The sequence below is a fragment of the Ctenopharyngodon idella genome, chromosome 10, assembly GCF_019924925.1.
Source record: "Ctenopharyngodon idella isolate HZGC_01 chromosome 10, HZGC01, whole genome shotgun sequence".
Classification (NCBI taxonomy): domain Eukaryota; kingdom Metazoa; phylum Chordata; class Actinopteri; order Cypriniformes; family Xenocyprididae; genus Ctenopharyngodon; species Ctenopharyngodon idella.
The window spans coordinates 1319445-1346218 of NC_067229.1; the positions used below are offsets into that span (position 1 = coordinate 1319445).

The 26774-nt window shown below is 38.8% G+C and overlaps 3 protein-coding genes across 11 annotated transcripts in view; all 3 read left to right on the top strand.

Annotated features, from left to right (window-relative positions):
• LOC127521138 (zinc finger protein 239-like) overlaps positions 1–26774 on the top strand; it is a 107532-nt gene that overhangs the window by 34445 nt on the left and 46313 nt on the right. The gene's annotated exons all lie outside the window — the stretch shown is intronic.
• LOC127521612 (zinc finger protein 91-like) lies at positions 159–21735 on the top strand. Its single transcript, XM_051910960.1, has 4 exons — positions 159–1288; positions 10283–10326; positions 15597–16205; positions 18649–21735. Exons 1-4 carry the CDS (start codon positions 159–161, stop codon positions 19767–19769), a joined length of 2904 nt encoding a protein of 967 aa, XP_051766920.1. The 3' UTR covers positions 19770–21735.
• Positions 7577–26774, top strand: part of LOC127521165 (gastrula zinc finger protein XlCGF8.2DB-like) — a 28826-nt gene continuing 9628 nt past the window's right edge. For 2 of the 7 annotated variants that reach the window (XM_051910227.1, XM_051910232.1), the window contains exon 1: positions 7577–7601. Coding sequence is in view for 1 of the 7 variants with exons in the window: in XM_051910237.1 (XP_051766197.1) it covers positions 22647–22695 (49 nt within the window). In the remaining 6 variants the exon portion in view is untranslated. Of the gene's footprint in view, positions 7602–7644; positions 7750–21879; positions 22696–26021; positions 26230–26585; positions 26678–26774 lie in introns of those variants that run through there. The other 5 variants (XM_051910229.1, XM_051910235.1, XM_051910236.1 and 2 more) reach the window with 5 other exon arrangements.

Here is a 26774-nt window from a genome sequence, read left to right on the forward strand (position 1 = left end):
AACTGGAAGATCATTGTACCTCGTTTTATAAAAATGCATCAAAAATATCATAATTTTCTGTAGCCTTTGACAACTTTCACTTCACATTTCTCTGATTTTTTTATTTTTATGATTCATTTATAATGTAACTTCGTTCATTTCAGACCTGAGCAAGAAGAATGAGGAAAGTGAAGAGGAGAAACATCATCATGGAGAAAAAAACTTGCTCACAGACTAAAAGTATTTCTTTACTGAAAAGAAGAAACAAGAAATGTTTCACCTGCCATCAGTGTGGAAAGAGTCTCACACAACAAGGAAACCTTAAGATACACATGAGGATCCACACTGGAGAGAAACCGTACGCATGTGATCAGTGTGGGAATAGTTTCACACAATCATCAAACCTTAAGACACACATGAAGATCCACACTGGAGACAAACTGTTAACATGTGATCAGTGTGGGAAGTGTTTCAAAGAAAAAGGAAACCTTAAGAAACACATGAACATTCACACTAGAGAGAAACTGCATGAATGTGATCAATGTGGTAAAATATTTTTGTGGGCTTCAGGCCTGAAGAATCACCTAAAAGTTCATTCACAGGAGAAACCACATTCATGTTCTTTGTGTGGAAAAAGTTTTTCACTGCTGCATAGTTTAAAAGAACATCAGAAAATACATACTGGTGTAAGAGAACATATGTGCTTTGAGTGTGGGAAGACTTTTATTAGAGTTGATATTTTAAAACGGCACCAGATGATCCACACTGGAGAGAAACCTTACAAGTGTTCACACTGCGACAAGAGATTCAGTCGGTCAGGAACCGTGAAAACACACGAGAGGATCCACACTGGAGAGAAACCTTACAAGTGTGATCAATGTGGGAAGAGTTTTTCACATTCGCGGAATTTAAAAGAACATCAGAAATTACATACTGGTGTAAGAAATCACATGTGCTTTGAGTGTGAGAAGACTTTTATTAGAGCTGACCATTTGAAACTGCATCAGAAAATTCACACTGGAGAGAAACCTTACAAGTGTTCACACTGCGACAAGAGATTCAGTCAGTCAATACATCTGAAAACACACGAGAGGATCCACACTGGAGAGAAACCTTACAAGTGTTCACACTGCGACAAGAGATTCGGTGATTCAGGATCTCTGAAAAAACATGAGAGGATCCACACTGGAGAGAAACCTTACAAGTGTGATCAATGTGGGAAGAGTTTTACACAAAAAGGAAACCTTAAGAAACACATGAACATCCACACTAGAGAGAAACCATATATCACTGCACCAGTGTTGGGGAGGCGCTAACTACAAGTAGTGACACTACTAACTTAACTACATTTTTCAGGAGCTTGTCAGTAGCTCAGTTGTGTTTAAAACAGTGTAGTTTTTCCAGTAGCTAACTGCTTTCTCCAGCAAGTAGCTACATTCCACTTTGCGTTTTGACGAGCCTGCAGTGCACTGAAACAGCACAGCATCTTCTTATTATTAGATCACAAATTAAAATTGTGCCATCTATGGTTTTATCACGCATCTTGCGGCTTTACAGTTCATTGAGAAGATCTTGTCTGATGATTATGTAAAGAACATACGGGAGTGTGATGATATTTACGGGAGTCCACAGCTGCATCAGTGTTCTCGTTTTGATCCATCTTCCCTTATGACGCTGTTTTGGATTCAGATCTTTCATTGTTTATGTTTGATTGGATGGATGTCTTTTGTACTAGTTACTTATACCAAAGACTTTATATATAGAAAGATGGTGCACTCGTATTATTATGAATGGAAGAAAGTGCAACACACAATATGGCAGAATAAGTCCCGCCTTCTAAATAAGAGCCAATCGCCGATTGGTAAATTCATTGCGTCACTGCAGCAGCCTTTAGAAGCTCCGGTTCCTGTAGAAACAGTCAGATGCGAGGCTGCGCATACGCATGAGCTTCATCCAGCCTGAAAAATGCAGTTTTTGTCATGATTCGAGCAATTAGAAACTTTATGAGATAGTTTTCAGATTTCACTGGTGATTTCAAATATGAAATTTAATCGAAAGCTTGGCAAACAGCTTTGGAGAATTTGATGTTTCCCCATTCAAAGAGATTTGAGATGCACTCGCATGGCCGAGAGGCGTTTCTAAGATGGCCGCCGAGTGAAATGGCTTGTCTTAAAGGGACTTTGGTTATACTCACATGTCGACACACTGACTAATATTTACACTGATTACTTGAAGGTTCATGTTCATTTATTTAGTTAGATTCAGTGTCTCCCTAAAGAACAATATCTAAAAGTAGTGTCTTGTATATCATTTTGCTTCATAATATAATCTGTATCATTATGCTTTATTTTGTTTTATTTTAGATTTAGTTTTTTATAATGCATATCAATCATTCATAGTTCTTTCACTCTCTTTTATGAAAAAGTAGAATTTTCTAATGTAGGCTACAAAATGTTCTTGTGCTTGAATGTTCAGGAAGCACTTTTAAGAGAGACTTGTATCTGATATCTGTATTTAGTTAACTGAACAGTATTTGGCGCATTTTGATATACCATTAATTTCTCAGTAGTTTCCTTCCTCGTTCAGTCAGCACATTTGTTGTGTCTTCTGGGATGAGTTCAGCAGTTTAGATATTTACACATATATAAAATACACTTTACACAGTTTGTTTAAGCAACATTTACAAGGTTATTTCTGAATTGCTTTCTTCAGATAAAACACTATATGTGCATCTTTGCTGCTGTCTGCAGACTGATTCAGTTCAGCAGGAAACAAACATCGGACGAAAGTGTTTTGAGTCTTTCAAAATGATTGTGTAATTTTTTAAGTTTGTGTATTTTTATTTTAGAGTGATAATGTGAGTGTTATTGAATGTATGTGATCTCAAACGTCAAGGTTTGATCTGTGAGGGGATTTCATGGGAATAGAAACATTTATCGCTTTTTAACATGGCAATAAATTAATGATCTTGAATTAATTGTTCTTGTTGTTTTTAAGGAATTAAAGGATTAAACGAGATTTAAGGGAAAAAAAGCTACTTACATGTTTCCAAGCACTCTTTTAGTTGTAAAACTAAGGCCCTGTTTACACTAGTGCGTTTTTGTTTTAATATTAAAGATAGATTAAAGACACATCTCTTTTGCCAAGCATTTACATAATGCATCTCATATCCTTGTACTCCAGTTATATCAGATCAAATGCACATAAATATAAATATTAACAAAAGTACTTAAAGTAGACTGTTGGTAATGTTACTTGAAGGGTTAGTTCACCCAAAAATGAAAATAATGTTATTAATTACTCACCCTCATGTCGTTCTACAACTGTAAGACCTTCGTTCATCTTCAGAACACAAATTAAGATATTGTTGATGAAATCCGATGGCTCAGCGAGGCCTCTATTGACAGCAATGTTACTGCACGTCTCAAGATCCATAAAGCTACTAAAAACATATTTAAATCAGTTCATGTGAGTTCAATGGTTCAATCTTAATATTATAAAGCGATAATACTTTTTGTGTGCCAAAAAAAAACAAAATAACGAATTTTCAACAATATCTATATGGGCCGATTTCAAAACACTGCTTCATGAAGCTTCTGAGCTTTATGAATAGTTTGTTTCGAATCAGTGATTCGGATCTCCTATCAAACGGCTAAACTGCTGAAATCACGTGATTTGGGCGCTCCGATTCACTGATTCGATTCGATTCGTGAAGCAGTGTTTTGAACTCTGCCCATATTGTTGAAAAGTCGTTATTTTGGTTTTTTTTTGGCGCACAAAAAGTATTCTTGTCACTTTATAATATTAAGATTGAGCCACTGAACTCACATGAACTGTTTCAAATATGTTTTTAGTAGCTTTATGGATCTTGAGAGGTGCAGTAACATTGATGGCTGTGCAGGCCTCACTGAGCCATCGGATTTCATCAACAATATCTTAATTTGTGTTCCGAAGATGAATGAAGGTCTTACGGGTGTGGAACGACATGAGGGTGAGTAATAAATGACATTATTTTCATTTTTGGGTGAACTAACCCTTTAACCAATCCTTTTTCAGACACAGTTGAAGTAAAAAGTGCCCAAGAAAAACAGAAGAGGTCATAACACTTGTATCTGAGACATGTATCTGAAATTTGTATTCAACTAACTTATATCGTATCTGTATCACTAGTTTCTTCCTCGTTCTGTCAGCGTGTTGTGTCACAACAAACACTGAGTTTGACACTTGTCAAACTCGCTCAGATCCTTACGCTTGCCCATTTTTCCTTCCTCTAACACATCAACTTTTAGGACAAAATGTTCACTTGCTGCCTAATATATCCACCCACTAACAGGCATAGCTAGGGGTTCGACTGCCAACACAAACAACAGCGGGGATAAAAGGCACCCATTTGAGATGGTGTTATTAGTTAGTATCTCAACAGCTGGGTCTGTGTAACAGCCAGATCCACTTAATCCAAATCTTGGAAGAACATCAAAGAGATAGTCCCATTCTATCCTGTCAAATGCTTAGGATGCATCTGCTGATCGCTTTACTGTCTTTTTTTATTGTGTCTCTCATGTAGTATATTCAAGATATTAAGGAGGTAATGATACACTCACATGCAATATTATCATCGCGATATTTTAAGCCAAAATAAAGTTGTTGTTTTTTATTATTGATTATTATTAAAATAACCCACTAAGCAAAGTTATGTCCAGAAGACATCTTTTCAACTTCTACAATGAGTTCAGCTCGTGCTCTTCCTTTGTATCTTGCAATGTTTTAAAGCTCGGTCTTTTATTAGTTGTTATCATTAAATACATCATTGCCTGTGGCAGCTGAAATAAACCTGCATAAATGTGTCTGAGGACTAATATCTATTCTGGTATTATTCTTAAATTCTTGTCCATTTTGATATATATTATGTATTGCTCTTCAAAAGTCTGGGATTAATGAAATTCTTTGTTTAGGCTCACCAAGGCTGCATTTATTTGATCAAAAATAGACAAAAACAGTAATATTGAGATTTGTTTTCTATTTTATTATATTTCAAATGGCTGTTTATTCCTGTTACTCCAGTCTTCAGTGTCACATGATCCTTCAGAAATCATAATATGCTGATTTTCTGCTCACGAAACATTTCTTATGTGTCATATTTTCATACATTAAGGGTCTGCTAGCTAGCGTTTGTTGTTGGCAAGTCCATGACCCATCTTTTTGTACAAAAACAAAATGTCATTACTGTCTCACACAATATCATATGTTCACTCCATCACACGTTAAATACCAAGCATCCAGTAATCAAAAGCAAATCAAGGCCATAATTCCATATTTATTCCAGGATTTGTGATATATGTTTTGACATAGATCCAGCAGTTTAATTTTTTTTCTCAAAATTTCATGAGGTCAAAGGTGCTCCTTATTAAAGCCCAATGAAGAAAATGCGTGTTTATGAACATTAATTAAAGGTGCAATATGTAAGAATTTTGCAGTAAAATATCCAACAACCACTAGGCCAGTGTTATATATTTTGTTCACTTGAGTACTTACAATATCCCAAATGTTTGCAACTACTTGTAAATCGTTAAAAAATTGCAATTTTAACCAAGGCTCCGGGACATGTGAGGAGTCGCCTGTCAATTGCGTCATACCCGCGTTACCCTCGGTTTCCGGTTTTATTTTGTAGAAACCATGGAAACACCGAAGACGCTTTAATATTTACATGTTTTAATAGACAAGGCAACAACTGTTTTGATTTATATTTATAGACAGAAAACTAATTATTGTTATATAGCTCAACACGTTTAGTCTTATTGTTTAAATCTAATTTTCTTGATTTTTTGCGAGTACCATGCTTTACCATGCCTCAGAGAAAAACACTATTTTGTCAAGTAGCTAACATAGCATAATCAGATGCAGCTTTATTTTTAGTAACAGTAATACAGAATTTTCTCCATCATACAATACGTTTTAAAATTAATTGCATTTATCAACACAAGCCATCCAGCATTTAATATGATATTCTAAAATCAATCTATCTTAATGCAGTGTGCAACAAGTGTCTCACAGGTGCCGCCCAGTGAACGCACAGAGTAACGTTATAACATCATTTTCAACACACTCAAATGTATCTAATATGATAACCTCATACTCATGGCCGGAAAAGCGAAAGCAGCGCCGGCGACTGTGGCATAATAAAAGTTCCGCCGCTCGTGAGGCGTGTGTTGTGAAATCGCTCCAGCGGCTCCGTTCAGCTCCCACAACACTCAGTCCTGCTCTGCTTCATACTACAGTAACGTTAATAATCGCATCTATGAACATGATTTCTGCCCGAGTCCTATCCTGATTATTTTCCAGTGGCTGTGAGGTAAAGACCACATGTCCCAAGATTCCTCGCTCAAACTTGGCGTCATCAAGCTACACCTTTGTTTTGAATAGGCCTCTAGCGCCCTCTAGCGGACAGAAAATTTTACATATTGCACCTTTAACAGTCAAGTCAAGTCACCTTTATTTATATAACGCTTTTTACAATGTAGATTGTGTCAAAGCAGCTTTACATTGATAACTGGTACATTATTTGGCTGCACAGCAGCTCTTAAAAGAATAGTGTCAATGCAGGCAGATCAAAGCACTGTTGAATATCAAATGTCAAATTAAATGTCAAGTGTCCCCAACTAAGCAAGCCAAAGGCAGTGAGTTCAGGTTGACTGGGACATGTTTTGCCATTGAGATGACTGGGAAAAAGTTTCCTGATCAACCTGAATTCACGCCAAATAATGAATGTTTGTTGTGTATCAAAATAAATTGTCCATTTATAGAAGTGATCTTCATTGTATATCCAGGTACAAAAGTGACACATGGTTGAAAGAACGGATGGCAGAGAATAACAAAAGGTTGAAAAAATCTTTATTTATTTAATTTCCAGAGGGATGACCCCATTTTAAATCTTCATAAGGTGAGGTAACAGAAGAACATAGCAATACATCATTGAAATGGCAGCTGTATTTAACAATATTTTATTTTCCTGTTATATGAAATCAGTACTTGAACTCATTTCTGAGATGCTTGGTTTTACTGTGTAATTGAAAAATGTAACCTTGTTCTGTCAGTGTATCTTTCTTTAATAGCCTAAACGGAAACCATGAAAAGACAATATAATTTCAGCATCACCAACTGGAAAACCAGAAAATGTTAGTCAGAACAGGTAAGCTAACACATGTATCATCACACAATAGATTACAAGAATATTTAATGACACATTTATACACATTTATCAGTTGTTACATCGCAGTAAAGGAAGAGCACAAGCTGAACTCATAGCTGAAGGCTGTTCTGTGCCTTTTATTCTGTTACAGACGACTGCACAAAACGTTCATACTAATGAAAACATTATAAACTGTTACCTAGAAGTAAACAACTGCTGTAGTTTATGCATTATTCAGCCGCGACGCTGAGAATATACTTTACCTTTATGGAATAATCCACTAATGTGCTGAGATATGTGAACTAAAATTCAGTTGCATGTGCGCAATCGCGCATGTCTAGAAAACTCATTAATATTCATGTATGCTCCGCCTTCGGAACCCGAAAATCTCGTAACACTCGGCGCTCCCCCTTCAGTCAGCGTCGAGTCTTCTGAGGTAAGCGGTTCACGATATTTCGCGGTCATTTCTGACAGGTTTTCTTCGGGTTCGACGCTATTTGTGTGTCTGCTAAGTAAAACGATTCTTTTTTTTTTTTTTAAAGAAGTAGGTTTTATGAGTTGCCTTTCTCTTCACATACAAAACGGTGAGATGTTAGCAAACTATGGATTGTTATGAATGCAGTTATTAGGATTTAGAACTATATTTAGATTCATATGGGCAAATTACAATGTCTAATACGTGTTATTAGTGTTTGCTATTTTTTTCTGTATGATTTTAGAAGTAATAGTAATATTAGAGCACTTTTATAGGTTTTCAGCGTATATTCTGACTCAAACAATCTGTTTCTAGCAGCAAATCCTTAGAATAAAGTGAGATTATCTGCTGCTGATCCTGAATGTCTTGTTTAATGAGTATTGATAGTCTATGGATCGTCACTATTATCAGAGCAGCTGAAAAGCCTCTTTATTTCATGTCAATAGATCCTGTTTTCACCTCATTCATTATGCTGCTGAATTGCCACATTAAGATAATTTTATTGGTGTCAACAGACTTGCGCAATCAACACGATAAGCTATTGTGAAGATATACACGATCAACATTATGATCACCTTCCTAATATTGTGTTGGTCCCCCTTTTGCTGCCAAAACAGAGGCATGGACTCCTCTAGACCCCTGAAGGTGTGCTGTGGTATCTGGCACCAAGATGTTAGCAGCAGATCCTTTAAGTCCTGTAAGTTGTGAGGTGGAGCCTCCATGGATCGGACTTGTTTGTTCAGCACATCCCACAGATGCTCGATTGGATTGAGATCTGGGGAATTCGGAGGTCAAGTCAACACCTCAAACTTGTTGTTGTGCTCCTCAAACCATTCCTGAACCATTTTTGCTTTGTGGCAGGAGCATTATCCTGCTGAAAGAGGCCACAGCCACCAGGGAATACCGTTGGTACTTTAACTGTATTCTTATCATTTTATGTATATATATATATACACACACACACCGATCAGGCATAACATTATGATCGCCTTCCTAATTTTGTGTTGGTCCCCCATTTGCTGCTAAAACAGAGGCATGGACTCCTCTAGACCCCTGAAGGTGTGCTGTGGTATCTGGCACCAAGATGTTAGCAGCAGATCCTTTAAGTCCTGTAAGCTGGGAGGTGGAGCCTCCACGGATCGGACTTGTTTGTTCAGCACATCCCACAGATGCTCGATTGGATTGAGATCTGGGGAACTTGGAGGCCAAGTCAACAACTCAAACTCCTCAAACCATTCCTGAACCATTTTTGCTTTGTGGCAGTGCGCATTATCCTGCTGATTGAGGCCACAGACACCAGGGAATACCATTTCCATGAAAGGGTGTACATGGTCTGCAACAATGCTTAGGTAGGTGTAGGGATAGGTATCATTAAGGTTTTAACAGTATTACTACTCTTACAGATACTGCTTATCGATCTAGTACTTTATATTTTTGTGTGTATTTGATCATTTGGATGTGTACCCAAAGCACAAAGTGTAATTTGTTTGTCTATTTGCGATCTGTTTTGGAGTGCGCACACACAGTTCAGCCTGGGGAACCACGTCTTTTGCACAGATTTTTATGCTGTCAACGTTTTAAAACATTAAAAATTATCAAACAATTTGGCAACATTAAAACAAAGTATTTTACAACAATCGCCGACCGTGCTGATTCTGACGCTTAGTTTGGGTATAGGGATGGATGAATGCGCATCGCTGTGAAGGGAAAGAAGTTGTGCTAGACGAAACACGGCTATCCACTTGATGTAAAAGAAAACGTGATTCATCAGACCAGGCCACCTTCTTCCATTGCTCTGTTGTCCAGTTCTGATGGTCACGTGTCCACTGTTGCCGCTTTCAGCGGTGGACAGGGGTCAGCATGGGCACCCTGACTACCCAGGTGAAAAGTGCTCTATTTTCGTGCACTAATTTTGTACTTAATATACTAAAACTTCTTCTTTAGTACTTCTTAAGATAATCTTAAGAATATCTAAGTGTACTCAACTGTGCTATTTTGAGACACCATGAAATATGAACTAAAATGTGCTTTTAATATACTATCTCTGTATTTTAAAAATGTATTTAGATACTACTTATAGTACTTTTGAACCCATAGTGGCTTTCTATCAGAACCAGCATTAACTTCTTGAGCAATTTGAGCTACAGTAGCTCGTCTGTTGACCAGCCTTCGCTCCCCACGTGCATCAATGATCCTTGTCCGCCCATGACCCTGTCGCCGGTTCACCACTGTTCCTTCCTTGGAGCACTTTTGATAGATACTGACCACTGCAGACCGGGAACACCCCACAAGAGCTGCAGTTTTAGAGATGCTCTGACCCAGTCGTCTAGCCATCACAATTTGGTCATTGTCAAACTCACTCAAATCCTTACGCTTGCCCATTTTTCCTGCTTCTAACACATCAACTTTGAGGACAAAATGTTCACTTGCTGCCTAATATATCCACCCACTAACAGGTGCCGTGATGAAGAGATAATCAGTGTTCACTTCACCTGTCAGTGCTCATAATGTCATGCCTGATATTTACAGTGATATTATTTTATTTGCCACAACAATACATAGATATGTGAACATAAAAACTTAAAATGTGTGAAATAGTATAAAAACAAACTCGGTAACTGATTTATTCTTGATTTTTGCAGAGATCCAGAACACTGCAGAATGAAACACACTGAAGAACAAAGAGGTTAGTGTTTATTCCTGATTCTTCATTCATGACGCTGAAGAACAATAAGGTTATAAAGCAGCTCATCAGATTTTGTGTTTGTAGTAGGAAGTAGTATATTTATATTTATTTAGTATGTTTGTAGTATAGACTGTGTCATTATATAACAAAAACTAGGCCAACATGGAGAAGTCATGTGTGACAAACTAAATATACCATTATTGCTTCCATGGGAATTTAGAGGGTAAGTAGGAGTCAAAATGTTTTTGAAAACCAAACTCAACATATCAGCACAAACACCTCATACCAACCGTCAAGCACTGTCGTGGAGGGGTGATGATTTGGGCTTATTTTGCAGCCACAGGACCTGGGCACCTCACAGTCATTGAGTCGATCATGAACTCCTCGATCCATACCAAAGTACTGTAGAGTCATATGTGAGGCCATCTGTCTCATAGCTAAAGCTTGGCAGAAATTGGGTTATGCCACAAGACAGTGATCCCAAGCACACCGGCAAATTTACAACAGAATGGCTGAAAAAGAAAAGAATCAAGGTGTTGCACTGGCCTAATGAAAGTCCAGACCTCAACCCAACTGAAGAGAGCTGTGCATATACAGATGCCCACAAACCTCAATGAACTGAAGCAATGGTGTAAAGAAGAGTGAGACACAATTCCTCCACAATGATGTGAGAGACTGATAAAGTCAAAAATAAAAAGATTACTTCACCGTATTGCTGCTAAAGGTGGTTCTACAAGCAATTGAATCTTAGGGTGTACTTAGTTTGTCACACATGACTTCTCACTTTTGGCTTTATTTTTGTTATATACATAATGACACAGTGTAATATGTCATGTGTTGCTGTTCATCCAAAAATGGTCTACAACATGTGACAAACAACAAATAATGTGTGATTTTTAACAATATTTTTATTTATTGAAATTAATTTTAATTACATAGGCTACTATTGCATTTAATTACATTATTATGCATTGTAAACCATGCAAAATTACAGCATTTAAATGGTAGAGTTCTCCTTGCTTTGTCATATAGTGTCTCTCTCAGTGAATGGGACACAGATTTTACTGATACTAGTCGAATCTATATATTGAATAATATGTGTCAAATAATCTTTTCTTCGTGTGGGTGAGCATCCCAGCCAGAGACTACAATAGTTTACTATGAATTGAAGGAAAATCCAATTAAATACAATTTATTGTGTAACCAAAATACCAATAATGCCCAGAAAAAGAAAAAAAAAAAAAACTTAGCATGGGACTTTTAATTATAAACAAGCCTGAAATACACAGGGACTCTTATTTTGAAATGTCTATACTATTGGGGGCTGATCCGTCAGACAAGAGAGATAAAATATGCATACTTACAACCGACTAAAACATTATATAAAGGTCATAAAGTAGACACAATTCATCAATTTGAGTTCATTAGCAATCGCTTTGCATTAATGTGCGCTATTCATTGATTTGAGAATTACTTTGAAGGAGTCTGAAGAATGTGCAACAGCGCCACCTTGTGAAATCACAACGTTTTTATAAAAATGAAATCATAGTCTTTTGAAGTTTAATAATCAACAGGCTGTATCGTGATTTATGTTTTTCCATCCCCAAAAAATAAGACGTCTTAAAATGATCATTGAGACGTTTGTTGTTCCATTTAATGTATTGAATACTTTTTATGACATTAATTTCAAGAAAACTCACCCGGAGGGATTTAGACTCCTCTAGACCCTGAAGGTGTGCTGTGGTATCTGGCACCAAGATGTTAGCAGCAGATCCTTTAAGTCCTGTAAGCTGGGAGGTGGAGCCTCCATGGATCGGACTTGTTTGTTCTGCACATCCCACAGATGCTCGATTGGATTCGAGATCTGGGGAATTTGGAGGCCAAGTCAACACCTCAAACTCCTCAAACCATTCCTGAACCATATTTGCATTTGGCACATTTAACATAAATTAAGCAAAGCCTGTTTTATAGTTTTTTGATAAACTTCAAAAAGTTATTTCTCATAACTTTGGTTACCCAGTTGAAAAAAAAAGTATACTTCTATAATGTACTTAAAGTGCTCTATTTTCTTGCACTAATTTTGTACTTAATATGCTCAAAAAAATTCTTTAGTACTTCTTAAGATAATATTAAGAACATCTAAGTGTACTCAACTGTGCTATTTTGAGACATCATGAACTAAAATGTGCTTTTAATATACTATCTCTGTATTTAAAAAATATATTTATCTAAATACATTTTTTAAATACAGAGATAGTATATTAAAAGCACATTTTAGGTCGTATTTCATGGTGTCTCAAAATAGCACAGTCAAAGCTGTTGTCCATGACAATGGTGCTAATGTCATAGCAGCAGTGAAGATTTTGGCAGAAAAGCATGGATGGGCATCAGTCCGATGTGCAGGTCACACCCTGAACTTGATTGTGTAAAGTGCTCTGAAGAACCACCAAGCTATTTCCAAGTGTTTGGCTGCTGCAAGATGTCTCGTTGAACATTTTAAAAAGAGCGAGCTGGCATGCACCAAGCTAAAGGGTAATGGGTACACCGCAACACATGCTGGTGCAAGATGTAAGTAACCGCTGGAACAGCACTTATCACATGCTGTCCAGGCTGCTGGAACAAAGATGGACGGTGACTGCTGCCCTCTCAGACCCAGCCCTGACACAGAGAGGAACATACTACCTTGATCTCAGGCCTGAACAGTGGAACCTGATTGAGAAGTTAATTCAGGCCCTTGAGCCATTTGATGGAGCTACGGTGTTACAATATGTTACCTCTAGTGCAAAGCCTTAAAGGGGGGGTATCACACACAGTTTCTGCCAATCTCATGTTAATCTTGAGTACCTATAGAGTAGTAGTGCATCCTTCATATCTCCAAAAAGTCTTTAGTTTAATCATATTTATAAAAGATACATACACTGTACCGAGTGTTTCCGAAACAGCCGAGCGCCTGGAGGCGTGTCCTGTGAGTGGAGCTAGAGTCACGAGTACTCGCAGCTTTTGTGTAGAGATCGTCTACAAGCTATCAATGGTCAGCTAAACAACTGTATTTAAACACACACAATACACCATCGCATTATCCATGGATAACTTTTGAATCACTATAATGAATATAGAGTATGAATGATGAATAATGAATTTATGAATTCACTACGTTCGTGTTGTTTACATTATATGCACTTAGGCGCCTATTGCCAACAAAACAGACATTTGAAGCAGTTTTACTCTCCACCTGCGGTTCCGACTCATGACCGGGATCATTACCGCTGTGACCGCTCCATCTTTCAGTTTCAAACGATCTGTAAATCCAGCGTAGGGCCTTGTTTATGAAACCATAAGCGCCGATCCTGAGGGCTCGAGCAGCCACGGAAAAACACGAGATAATCTCCATTAATTTTAACCAATAAAAAAGTGATTGAAACTATCAGTTTCTATGGTTATTTTAATAACAAATATCAAGAGTGCATCAATGTAATGTGTGAGCACACAACTCTCAGCTCCACTTAACGCTAGGTTCTTTGGGAAACAAGGTTATCTTTCCCTCACAACCAAAAACACACTTCTTTGGTGACATTGTTGATTTCGTGAAGTCCTGTGACCTGTTCAGTGCTGCCGACGACTTCTGTAAACCCAAACGCGCGTTGATGGGCGTGCTCTTGCGCTCTCGCTCAGGTCCACGTGTGCGCGCACACTCTTCCGGGAGAAGTGCCCTGTACAAGAAATTCCGCCCCTGTTTACGTCACTCAGGCCCATACTCGAAAAAAAAAAGTACGAATCCTGTGAGGATTTGGAAGAGAATTTTTGGAACAGAAATACTCCGTCATACGTCAACTCATGTTTTGAAACTTTGGCCATGTTTAGCATGAGAATCCAACTCTTTAACAGTTTAAATAAGTCAGAATACATGAAATAGCATTATACCCCCCCCCTTTAAGAATTCTATACAGATTTCAGCTTTGAAGTCATACCAGGCTCATGTGATAGAACAGATCACAACAAGATGGCAAGGACTATCTGTTTTAATCCTGAATCTCCAAACACAGTCCTAGTCGCTGCTGCTCTGGATCCCAGGTTTAGAAAACCTAAGGTCTTGTCTGCTGACAACGTTGAAGGTCCAAAGCACAGTACAAACCATGGCACTGGCTGCCAAAAAGAAAGTGAGGCAGCCCAACGTAAATGAAAATGGAGCCTCCACCACAGCACAAGACAACCAAGTAACACATGCCAAAGGTGGAGCATCGTTCCTCGACAACATAACGGGAACATCATCAGACTCCAGCGGCAGTGTTGAAGAGGATGAGCAGCAGCAGATTGACCCAAACAGTGCAGAAGGAGGTCTTGAAGTATTTTGGAGAACATCCCCTGTCCAAGAAGGAGAATCCTCTGTTGTGTTGGGGAAAAAAAATACAGCACGCTATCCAACGCTGTCAAAGCTGGCCAAGTGTGTTCCAGCCACATCCACACCATCAATTTTCTGCTTTATGACTTAGTTTTAGGTTGTATTATGTTTACCTTTTTATCCGATTACTTGATTAATCAATGGAATAATCGGAAGAATACTCGATTACTAAAATAATCGATAGCTGCAGCCCTAGTAATGACTGCTCATATTCAAGCATACACCACTCGTCGCCGGTTCACCACTGTTCCTTCCTTGGAGCACTTTTGATAGCTACTGACCACTGCAGACCGGGAACACCCCACAAGAGCTGCAGTTTTGGAGATGCTCTGACCCAGTCGTCCAGCCATCACAATTTGGCCCTTGTCAAACTCGCTCAAATCCTTACGCTTGCCCATTTTTTCTGCTTCTAACACAAAATGTTCACTTGCTGCCTAATATATCCACCCACTAACAGGTGCCGTGATGAAGAGATAATCTGTGTTATTCACTTCACCTGTCAGTGCTCATAATGTTATGCCTGATCGTATATTCATATAATATATTCCGGACATTTCCGGTTCATTTTGAGATGGACTGGACAAATTAGAATGTGGCGGGCTGCCACAGTCTAGTTAATGTTTGGGAAACACTGGATAGATAATTGTGGAGTTGATCAAATATTTAAAAGTTCTCTCTAAGGAAACACGGGCTGTGTGCTGATAACGTTTTAAAATAACTTGTAGTTCAGTGTACCTTGTTCATGGACAGAGATTTTAAAAAAATGCATCAAAATTATCATAATTTCTTGTCTATTCTCACTTTACATTTCTCTCTGATTTTTTGTGATTTACTTAAAATGTAACTTTTTTTTTTTTTACTTTCGTTCCAGATGTGATGCTGGTGAATGAGGAGAGTAAAGAGGAGGAGAAACATCATGTCAAAACTGGAGAAAAAACTTGCTCACAGACTGAAAGTATTTCTTTACTGAAAAGAAGAGAAAAGAAATGTTTCACCTGCCTTCAGTGTAGGAAGATTTTCACATGCAAACAGAGACTTGAGATTCACTTGAGGATCCACACTGGAGGGAAACCATTCACATGTGATCAGTGTGGGAAGAGTTTCGCACAACAAGGAACCCTTAAGAAACACATGATCATCCACACTGGAGAGAAGCCATTCACATGTGATCAGTGTGGGAAGACTTTTATTACAACTGCAAGTTTGAATCGGCACCAGAGAATTCACACAGAGAAACCTTACAAGTGTTCACACTGCGACAAAAGATTCGGTCAGTCAGAAATTCTAATAAGACATGAGAGGATCCACACTGGAGAGAAACCTTACAAGTGTTCACACTGCGACAGGAGATTCAGTGAATCAGGACATCTGAAAACACATGAGAGGATCCACACTGTGGAGAAACCGTATCACTGCACTGCATGTGGGAAGAGTTTCACTCAATCATCTGCTCTACACACTCATACAAAATACAATCACAGTAAGTAGTTCATCTTCAGATTCAACACTTTCCAGTGTAAAGCCGCATCCTAGCCAAATGTGACACAATAATACCGTCTAGCAATATGAGGGTACTTTTACAAGACAACAATGTACTAAAAATGGAAAAGATGACAGATGACAACGTCAAAACAGATCCTCGTTCACTCAGATCCGTGAAAACACCTAAAATCACTGTATTCTGCTGCCAAGCCAGTAGTTGGTTATATCAATTTGTAAAGAAATACAGAACACTTAATGTGCATACATAAGCAGCTTTATAGTACAGTATATTAAACATGAAGGTAAGCTGTACTTGATATTTTATTCTTAGTTTTAATTAAATGTTACTCTGGTCAAGTTCTATACAGAAAAGAACATGACGATTTTCATATTGGTCTGCAGAAACACGGAAACAGGCTGAATGAAAATGGAATAGAAATAAAGCAGTTTCCCCAGTAACCTCTGTACACAAAGCAGCTTATCGAAAGATTTCTTTCACTTCATGATAGTTTGCCAACATATAAGCTAGCTAGTTGCAGTGTGTTTATTTAGCTAACTTTTAAAATGTCCAAATAAAAGTAGCGAACACAAATTTACTAAATAATCTCAGTAGGACATGTTCTATAAACAAATTAACCAGTGTAACATTTAATCAAAGCAGTAAGAAAACCATGTGGCGTTACATTGAGGCGGGGCATTTCATTATGTTTTGACTTAAAGGATTAGTTCACCTTCATATTACCCCAAGCTTTACTCACCCTCACGTCATCCTAGGTGTATATGACATTATTCTTTCTGATGAACACAATCTGAGTTATATTAATAAATATCCTGACACATCCAAGCTTTATAATGGAAGTGAATGGTACCAACGAGTATGAAGCTGAAGAAAGTGCTTCCATCCATCATAAACATACTCCACACGGCTCCGGGGGGTTAATAAAGGCTTCTGAAGCGAGCCAGAGCCTGAGGAGCAAAGGACAGAGTTCTCCATCGTGCCGGAAGTAGAGCCCCCGAGTGAATCTGACCAGGGGTGTTAGCCCGTGACATCAGCAGACGAGGGATCGGGAACCGAGGACTGGCTGATGACTTTAGCAAAGCAAGAATTGCCTCCCACCCAAACCCACTCAGTATTTAAACCTTCATTGCTGTTTAAGGACAGTACTGTATTTGTTATGGAACCTTTACCGATATATGACCACTGCGGTCACCATGATTTTGCCAAGTAAGACATGTTCCTGGATCAGCATCTTTGTTGATCCTGGAACAACATTCTAATCAACCAATCAGATTTGAGGGACAAGTTTACCATTTATGTCAAGTTTAGGCTTGCAACCAGGGTTAGGTGCTTCTACATCAATGTTATTCACCTGTCTTTCCCCTCTGATTTTAGGGATAAGTTATGGGTAGGATTAGGTTTAGGGGTAGGAATGGGGTTAAGACTAAATTCAGACTGGAATGTTGTTCCAGGATCAACAAAATATGTTGATCCTGGAACATGTCTTACTTGGCAAAATCACAGTGACCATCGTCATGTCTAGCCTACTTTTACCTCCATCATCCCAGAGCTCAGCCAGTCCTCCAACCCCACAGCTGCTTGATGTTTGCAGCCCTGCGACATCCCTGGAGATGCCCTGCCAGGGTCAAGCAACTTGAGCCTCCAGACTTAGACGCCCTCATTCCATCTCGGCACGTCAACCTGTCGGCTTAGCCCTGGTTCCTCCCACCTCCGGCTCCGCAAGGAACCCTCATCCAAGTGATGCCAATATCACTCACCCCACCGGCTCCTCCTTGGTCTATCGTCACTCTACCTATGCCACAGACATCCGAGCCGTCCGCTACACTCTGTCCTCCGTCTGCACCCATGGATCCTTCTTCCTCGTCTCCCACGGTCATCCCCCAGCTGTGGTCAGTCACAATAAACACCACCTTGGCTCCTCCCTCCCTCGACTCCACCATGGACTGTCGGCACTGGGAAGCTCTGGGTCTGTGCTAGCGGACCATCCCAACTATCCCCACCAGGGGATCGTTGTCTTCACGTCACTCCCTGGTCATCTCCTGTCACCATCCCTTCACCATCACCTCGTTCACTTCCCTCCCCTTCGGCCATCCCTCTGATGTTATGTTACGGCACGAGGGGACTTTTCATTTTTATCAATACACTGATAATTCACTGCATGCGAAATCAGAATTTTCATACATGACGTCACTGCTGGTGGGTAGGGCCCCATCTTGTGCTTTGTGGGACATTTAATAGTTTTCACTACAGAAACATTTGTGGCTATAATGTTTTTAAAATAATAACTTGAAGATTAATGTGCCTCGTTTTATAAAAATGCATAAAAAAGATCATAATTTTGTGTAGCATTTGTCAACTTACAATTCACATTTCTCTTTTTTTATGATTCATTTATAATGTACCTTTTTTACTATCTTTTCAGGTCTGATGAAGGAGAATGAGGAGAGTGAAGAGGAGGAGAAACATCTTGTCAAAACTGGAGAAAAAACTTGTTCACAGACTGAAAGTATTTCTTTACTAAAAGGAAGAGACAAGGAATGTTTCACCTGCCATCAGTGTGGGAAGAGTTTCACATGCAAAAAGAGTCTCAAGATTCACATGAGGATCCACACTGGAGAGAAACCGTTCACATGTGATCAGTGTGGGAAGAGTTTCACACAGCAAGGAACCCTAAAGGAACACATGAACATCCACACTGAAGAGAAACTGCATGAATGTGATCAATGTGGCAAAACATTTTTGAGGTCTTCAGGCCTGAAGATCCACCTGAAAGTTCATTCAGAGGAGAAACCACATTCATGTTCTTTTTGTGGAAAGAGTTTTTCACTGCTGCAAAGTTTAAAAAAACATCAGAAAATACATACTGGCATAAGAGATCATGTGTGCTTTGAGTGCCAGAAGACCTTCATTACAGCTGAACATTTGAAACGGCACCAGATGATCCACACTGGAGAGAAACCTTACAAGTGTTCACACTGCGACAAGAGATTCAATGATTCAGGAAACCTGAAAACACACGAGAGGACTCACACTGGAGAGAAACCTTACAAGTGTTCACACTGCGACAAGAGATTCAGTGAGTCAGGACAACTGAAAACTCATGAGATGATTCACACTGGAGAGAAACCTTACAAGTGTTCACACTGCGACAAGAGATTCAGTCGGTCAGGAGACCTGAAAACACACAAGAGGATCCACACTGGAGAGAAACCTTACAAGTGTTCATACTGCGACAAGAGATTTAGTCGGTCAGGAGACCTGAAGACACATGAGAGGATCCACACTGGAGAGAAACCTTACAAGTGTTCACACTGCGACAAGAGATTCAGTGAATCAGGACAACTGAAAAGACACGAGAGGATCCACACTGGAGAGAAACCTTACAAGTGTTCATACTGCGACAAGAGATTCAGTCGGTCAGGAGACCTGAAAACACATGAAAGGATCCACACTGGAGAGAAACCTTACAAGTGTTCACACTGCGAAAAGAGATTCAGTGAGTCAGGAAAACTAATAAAACACAAGAAGATCCACACTGGATAGAAACCATATCACTACACTCTATGTGGGAAGAGTTTCAATAAATCATCTTTTCTACACAGTCATACTACAAACGATCACATCAAGTAAGGTGACGTCTCAGTGAGTAGCTGTGTGTTTGTCCCTGAGTTACAGGAGATTTGCTGAAGGGTGTGGCTTTACACCTGAACTAAATCATGGTGCTTTAAAAGTGACTGGGTCAAACGGTAGGGGAGAGTTGCTTGCTGAGTTGGAGTGAATCATGAGGCTACCGGAAAGCTTACGGCATGTGTGAGCCATATCAGAGTTCTCGTTTGATCCATCTTGCCCTTTTTGGATTTGGATCTTTTGTTGTTTGTTTGCTCGGACTGATGTCACATGTACTAGTTACTTTAAATATTAAGGATCACTAACTTTTTGGCTTGAAAATGGCTTAAGGTTGGATGATACTCAGCAAAATCCCCTGTGTTTTATTAACAGCGCTCAGTGTTCATATGTGTCCACACTACAGAGTTAAATGTAACACTTAGGCTGTGCTGGAGTTAATTATATAATTAAGTGACGATTGAACATTAGTGACGACACTGAAGGAAAGAGGAACAAAGATTTGAAGTCACCATTGTGGTGATCAGTGTTTCTCGAAGTTGGGCTCTTGACTCTTGATTGTTTCGTTAAAGGGGGGGTATCACACACAGATTCTGCCAATCTCATGTTAGTCTTGAGTACATATAGAGTAATATTGTGTCCTTCATATCTCCGAAAAGTCTTTAGTTTTATCATTTTTTAAAAAGATAGATACGCTGTACTGAGTCTTTTCGAAAATAGCCGAGCTCCTGGAGGTGTGCCTGCCGTCAGTGCCGTGGGCAGAGCTAAAGCGTCACAAGCAAGCACAGCTTTTGTGTAGAGATCGTCTGCAAGTTGTGACGTCATTATAAATAAAAAGTGAACCAAAACGTTAGTGTTGTTTACATTTTATGCACTTTACTCACCACCCACGATCTGCAAATCCAGCGCCGAACTAGGACTTGTTTACAAAGCATTTATCGCCAAAATCCCAGGAACAAACAAACATACGTGCACAACTCCGTTGCTGCCCCGGAAAAACAAACTTCATCCACTGTTCCCTTAACGCTGGGTTCTTTGGGAAGCTGAAAAAGGTAATCTTTCCCTCACAACCAAAAACACACTCCTTTGCTGACAGGAGCTGCGTCTCACTTCAGAGGCTCATCCTCCGGAGGTCACATTTGGGCCCATATTGTAAGCATGAAGCTATTAACTGCAGTGCCTTCTAGACACAGACATCAACAATTAGCATATGAAACTTAACAATGGTGACATGCTTCATGCCAGAACTTTGATTTTCACCATTGTTGAGGTTTGTATGATGAGTGTTGATGTCTAAGTGTGTCTCAACTTTTACACAAGAAGTTACAATGATTTAGGAAATCATTTGATCTTTGTGTCACAATTGCTGAATTTATTGCCTTTTTCATTCATTAATGCTATAAACTATTTACACCAGGTCATGAAACTACAGAAAAAGCAGTCATTTGACTGTACACATGTTGACCTGCTTTTCATCTTTTCATCACTGATGGATATGCACATTGGGACGCAGAGTGAGTCTAACGTTGACTTCAGGCTTGTTCGACTTTGTGCAGCGCCGCACAGACCGATCGGTGGCTGACTTGAAGCAGTGCATGCCGGTAAGAAATTTTCTCCGACTTGAGACAGCGCTGATGCCATGTGACTGTGATATATGGCTTCAAAGTACCGCATGAGCTCTGATGACGACACAGCTGTTTCGCGATTGGCCGGATTCACAGCATGACAACAGTCACGTGATTTTGTGTTTATTCTGAAAACTTCAGTTCCACTAATGCTCACAAATCTGTATTTTTATAACAGTTAAAGTTTTTTTTCATGTAGTTGCGATGTTATATCGTGTCATGTTTATCAAAATAAAACTGATAAAAAAACTTAGACTTCACTACATTGGTGTTTAAATAGTATATGCTTATGTTGAACTTTATTCTTGTAAACACAGACGCTGTAAGCAGTACATAAAGTATTGAATGAAAATGTCTCTGAAACATCAGTGTATTAGTCAAATATTGCATTTATTTCACTTCAGCTGTGATAAAGTATGCAAACGCAGTGCGAGCGTCACTACAAGAAGCAGAAAATGTCCGACTTCACGTCTTCGTTTTCAGCTCCTCCCCGCCTGCACTCGGCTACTCTCGCCGATCGGTTACATCCAGCCACAGCCGATGTTGAACACACGTTTCGTTTGTCATTGGTCACGTGATTTCTACGTTACCGACACAAGCCTTGAATCGAGGCTTCATCTGGCACGCCCATTTATGATCGGCACAAGCTCTGAAGCATCGGTTCAGATGTTTCATCACTACTTTATTGTAATCTCACATACTACTTAGAATGGATATCAGGGTTGCCAGGTTTTCTCAACAAAACCCACACAATTGCTACTCAAAACTAGCCCAGTCGTATTTCAGGGGGGGTACCCTGGTAAAAATTGTGTTCTGGGGGGTAAAATCTGCATTTCTGGTGGGGTCCCCCTGGTTAAATTTGCATTCCAGGGGCCCCATGTTATTTGGGGTCGCTTCAACCCACGGACATGAAAAACCACCCGCAGCAACAGTGTTAAAGTAGCCCAATTCTGCTGGAAAACCGCGGAGTTGGCAACACTGATGGAAATGCACATTGGGAAGTGAGTCTACCGTTGACTTCGCCTCGCCGAGATGGCATGAAGCTCCTCCCACTGCAATTCACCAATAAATGCTGGAATATTCCCATCAGCCTACAAGTGAAGACGAGCATCAAACCATCAGGAAGAGCTGAAATCTGCAAAGACAGAGTTTATTGAAGGACAGTGAGAACATGAGAGATCCAGAAGACTGCAGAATGAAACACACTAAAGAACAAAGAGGTTGGTGTTTATTCCTGATTCTTCATTCATGAAGCTGAAGAACAATAAGGACTAGTTTCCTTCCTCATAAAGTGGTGCAGGTGTGACGTCAGAACCTGGAAGACTCATTTTCTGCTGGTTCCTTTGAGATTTTCCTGTGGGTTTTTATAGTGGGGTTATTCAATTTATGAGTGAAATATGGTCTGTGGTAAACACAACTTGATATTTTGATGTTTTGTTCTACAAAGTAAATTACACACCTATACTGAAAAGTTAATTTTGAAGCAGTTATATTCATTTTTGAAAATGTATATTTCTAATAAGTAACTAGATAAATGACTATCTAACCCTACGAATCATAGGCCTATAAGTGAATTAATCATTTTGATCACGCCCACTGTTTCACTTGTAAACAAATCAGTACAATTTAATGACTCGCTAATAACATGTAAAACAGACGCTCATTTATTGCCGCTTGCTGAAATAGCCGTAGTCAAAGCTTTATTGATATGATTGTTGGCCATTTACAGTTAATAACAAAATTATTAATTATATAGTACAGAACATCAATTGGGCAAATAGATGCATGATATGAGGGAGAAAATAAAATGAATGCATAACAACAAATATACATACAACTACAGTGCTGAGTGAAAAATGGACAACAGCTAATAAATTGTCAATTTAAAATGAGTTAATTTTTTAGAAGACTGTCAAAACTGTAACATTGTATAATTTATTAATGTTTATATTAAGTTAGATAATTATGGAGTTGATCAAATATTTAATAGTTCTCACTACAAAAACATGGGATTTGTGCCAATAATGTTTTAAAAATATTAACTGGAAGATCAATGTAGCTCATTCATGGTAAGAGATTTATAAAAATACTTAATGATCAGAATTTCTTGTAGCTGTTGTCTATTTTAGGTTCACTTTTATGTCCTTTCATTTCGCATTTCTCTCAGATTTTTTTTAATGATTCATTTATGAAGTCAAGTCAAGTCACCTTTATTTATATAGCGCTTTTTACAATGCAGATTGTGTCAAAGCAGCTTTACAGTGATAACTGGTATATAATTTTGGCTGTACAGCAGCTCTTAAAGAATGGTGTCAATGCAGGCAGATCAAAGCACTGTTGAATATCAAATGTCAAGTGTCCCCAACTAAGCAAGCTTAAGGCGACAGCGGCAAGGAACCCAAACTCCAACAGGTGACATCAGGTGGCAAACAGGTGTTAAAATGGAGAAAAAAACCTTGGGAGAAACCAGGCTTAGTCGGGGGGCCAGTTCTCCGCTGGCGAACAGTGCTTTGTTACAATTCAGGTAGCTATCAGATCCGATAGGATCGCAACATTCAAAGTATTTATTCCAGTTCCATCCAGTTGAGGATCGTATTCATCACGCCGGTATGGACAGTTTGTTGAGGAACTGTGCCACTGGCTGTCGTGTCGATGAGGCCTTCACAATGGATGATCTAGTTGACTCAATCTCTGCTGACACTTCAGGGCTGCGTTGTGGTCGTGTCAAGGCGCAGGTCCTCAATCTCACCTGGATACGGCCCAGATCCGGTTGACTACGGTAAACCTCGGGATAAACAGAAAGACTAATAAAACGTAGATGCCATTCTTCTTCTGATGTAACGAGTACATCTGGTGTTATAGGAAGTGTTCCCGGTTCCGGCTGACCTAATTTGGCTGATGTAACTTAATTACTTTCATTTCAGACCTGATGGAGGAGAAACGCGCTCACAGTATGAAAGTGTTTCTTTACTGAAAAGAAGAGACAAGAAATGTTTCAACTGCCGTCAGTGTGGAAAGAGTTTCACAAGCAAACAGAATCTCAAGGTTTACATGATCATTCACACTGGAGAGAAACCGTTCACGTGCGATCAGTGTGGGAAGAGTTTGACACATCAATGAACCCTTGTGAATCATATGATGATCCACACTGGAGAGAAAGTGCATGAATGTGATCAATGTGGCAAAACATTTTTGAGGGCTTCAGGCCTGAAGAGCCACCTGACGGTTCATTCACAGGAGAAACCACATTCATGTTCTTTGTGTGGAAAGAGATTTTCACATCTGCACGTTTTAAAAGAACATCAGAAAATACATACTGGTGAAAGAAATCATGTGTGCTTTGAGTGTGAGAAGACTTTTATTAGAGTTGATATTTTAAAACGGCACCAGATGATCCACACTGGAGAGAAACCTTACAAGTGTTCACAGTGCGACAAGAGATTCAGTCGGTCAGGAACCGTGAAAACACACAAGAGGATCCACACTGGAGAGAAACCTTACGAGTGTGATCAATGTGGGAAGAGTTTTTCACATTCGCGGAATTTAAAAGAACATCAGAAATTACATACTGGTGAAAGAAATCATGTGTGCTTTGAGTGTGAGAAGACTTTTATTAGAGCTGAACATTTGAAACAGCACCAGAGGATTCACACTGGAGAGAAACCTTACAAGTGTACACACTGCGACAAGAGATTCAGTCAGTCAGGAACCTTGAAAGCTCACAAGATGATCCACACTGGAGAGAAACCGTATCACCGTATCATCTTCTCTAAACAGTCATACAAAATACAATTACAGTTAGCAGTTCATCTTCAGATCCATCACTTTCAAGTGTGAAGCCGCATCCTCATTTAATGTGACAAAATAACGCATCAAAACAACAAAAAATCTGTCCTAACCAGCCAAAATAAGTGACAGGACAAAAAAAACATCATCTAAATTTGCCAGAGTAAATAATGTTCATCTTCAAGACCAGCAGTTTCAACTGTGAGATTCAGATCAACTCAAAGATGGACAATATCTAACAGTTTAATTCTTGTAAATTATTTTGCTTCATGATATAAAATATATCATTATGCTTTATTTAGAGTTTCATATTATGTCCAGTTTTCATATGTTGTTCGTTTACACTTTTATTAATGAAAGTAGAAGGATTTCACACGTTTAAATGGTTCTTTTTCATTAAAAAAACATATTTAACCTGTTCTTTATTGTTGTTTTTAAAACAACTAGTTATTCTTCCTCTTATAGTGTATTTAGAAAACGCAGATGTAAGATACACTGTTATGTAGATTTGCAAATGTCCTTCACTTTTATTTTCTTGAGATGCTTTACTATCTTGTTTTTGTCAATAAAGAGAGAGATCTGTCTCATTTGTTTCCACTTTTACTTTTTGTTTTTGCTTCACAAAGTATTAAACTTTTATTGTCTGCTGATTCTTCTTGCATCAAGAATAATCATAATTTTAGTTACATCTAGAAACCATTGATTGATATGTTGTTTTATAGATGTTTTGCCGTTTTAAACAGTTTGGCGCGTTTTTTATAATGTACCGTTGGTTTCGTCTCGCGGGGTGACGTCATCACTAGCGCGCGATCTTCAGCTAGTCGTCTGAGGTGAGCAGTCCGTTTTTTCGCGCAATTGTAAAATACTCTTTACAACATTTAAATATCATTTACGGGGACATTTCTTTCTTTTCGGGTTCGGGCTATTGGTGTGTCTGCTGAAATCTCGCTCTCTTCACGTACAAAATGGTAAGATGCTAGCGAACTAATCACTTTGTTATGAATGTAGTTGATAGGAAATACAACTATACTTAGATTCATATGAACAATGGTTGATAACCATGGTTGTCATTAGTGTCTGTCTTTATATTACTGCTATTACTCTATCATTTGAGAAGTAATAGTAATATTAGGGCACTTGTATAGGCTTTCAGCTTATATTCTGACTCAAACAATCTGTTTCTAGCAGCAAATACTTAGAATAAACTGAGATGAGTATATTGATAGTCTATGGATCATCACTATTATCAGAGCAGCTGAAAAGCCTCTTTATTTCATGTCAATAGATCCTGTTTTCACCTCATTCATTATGCTGATGTCTTTAGATCTGTAAACTGCCACATTAAGATCTTTTTATTGGTGTCAACAAACTTAAGCGAACTACGCCATTAGCTTTTGTGACATCTACAAGATATAGGTAAGTATCATAACAGCATTTATTTCATTAATTTGTGATGAACCATGTTTCATATAAAACACAAACAAAAACAATTTAAGTTAAACTCGATTGGTGC

Bases quoted from the DNA above. Each gene is read 5' to 3' on its own strand.
- LOC127521612 (XM_051910960.1), top strand. From the start codon at position 159: ATGAGGAAAGTGAAGAGGAGAAACATCATCATGGAGAAAAAAACTTGC. The intron at 10,327-15,596 runs GTTAGTGTTTAT...CTTTCGTTCCAG, and splicing joins ACACACTGAAGAACAAAGAG to ATGTGATGCTGGTGAATGAG. The intron at 16,206-18,648 runs GTAAGTAGTTCA...CTATCTTTTCAG, and splicing joins TCATACAAAATACAATCACA to GTCTGATGAAGGAGAATGAG.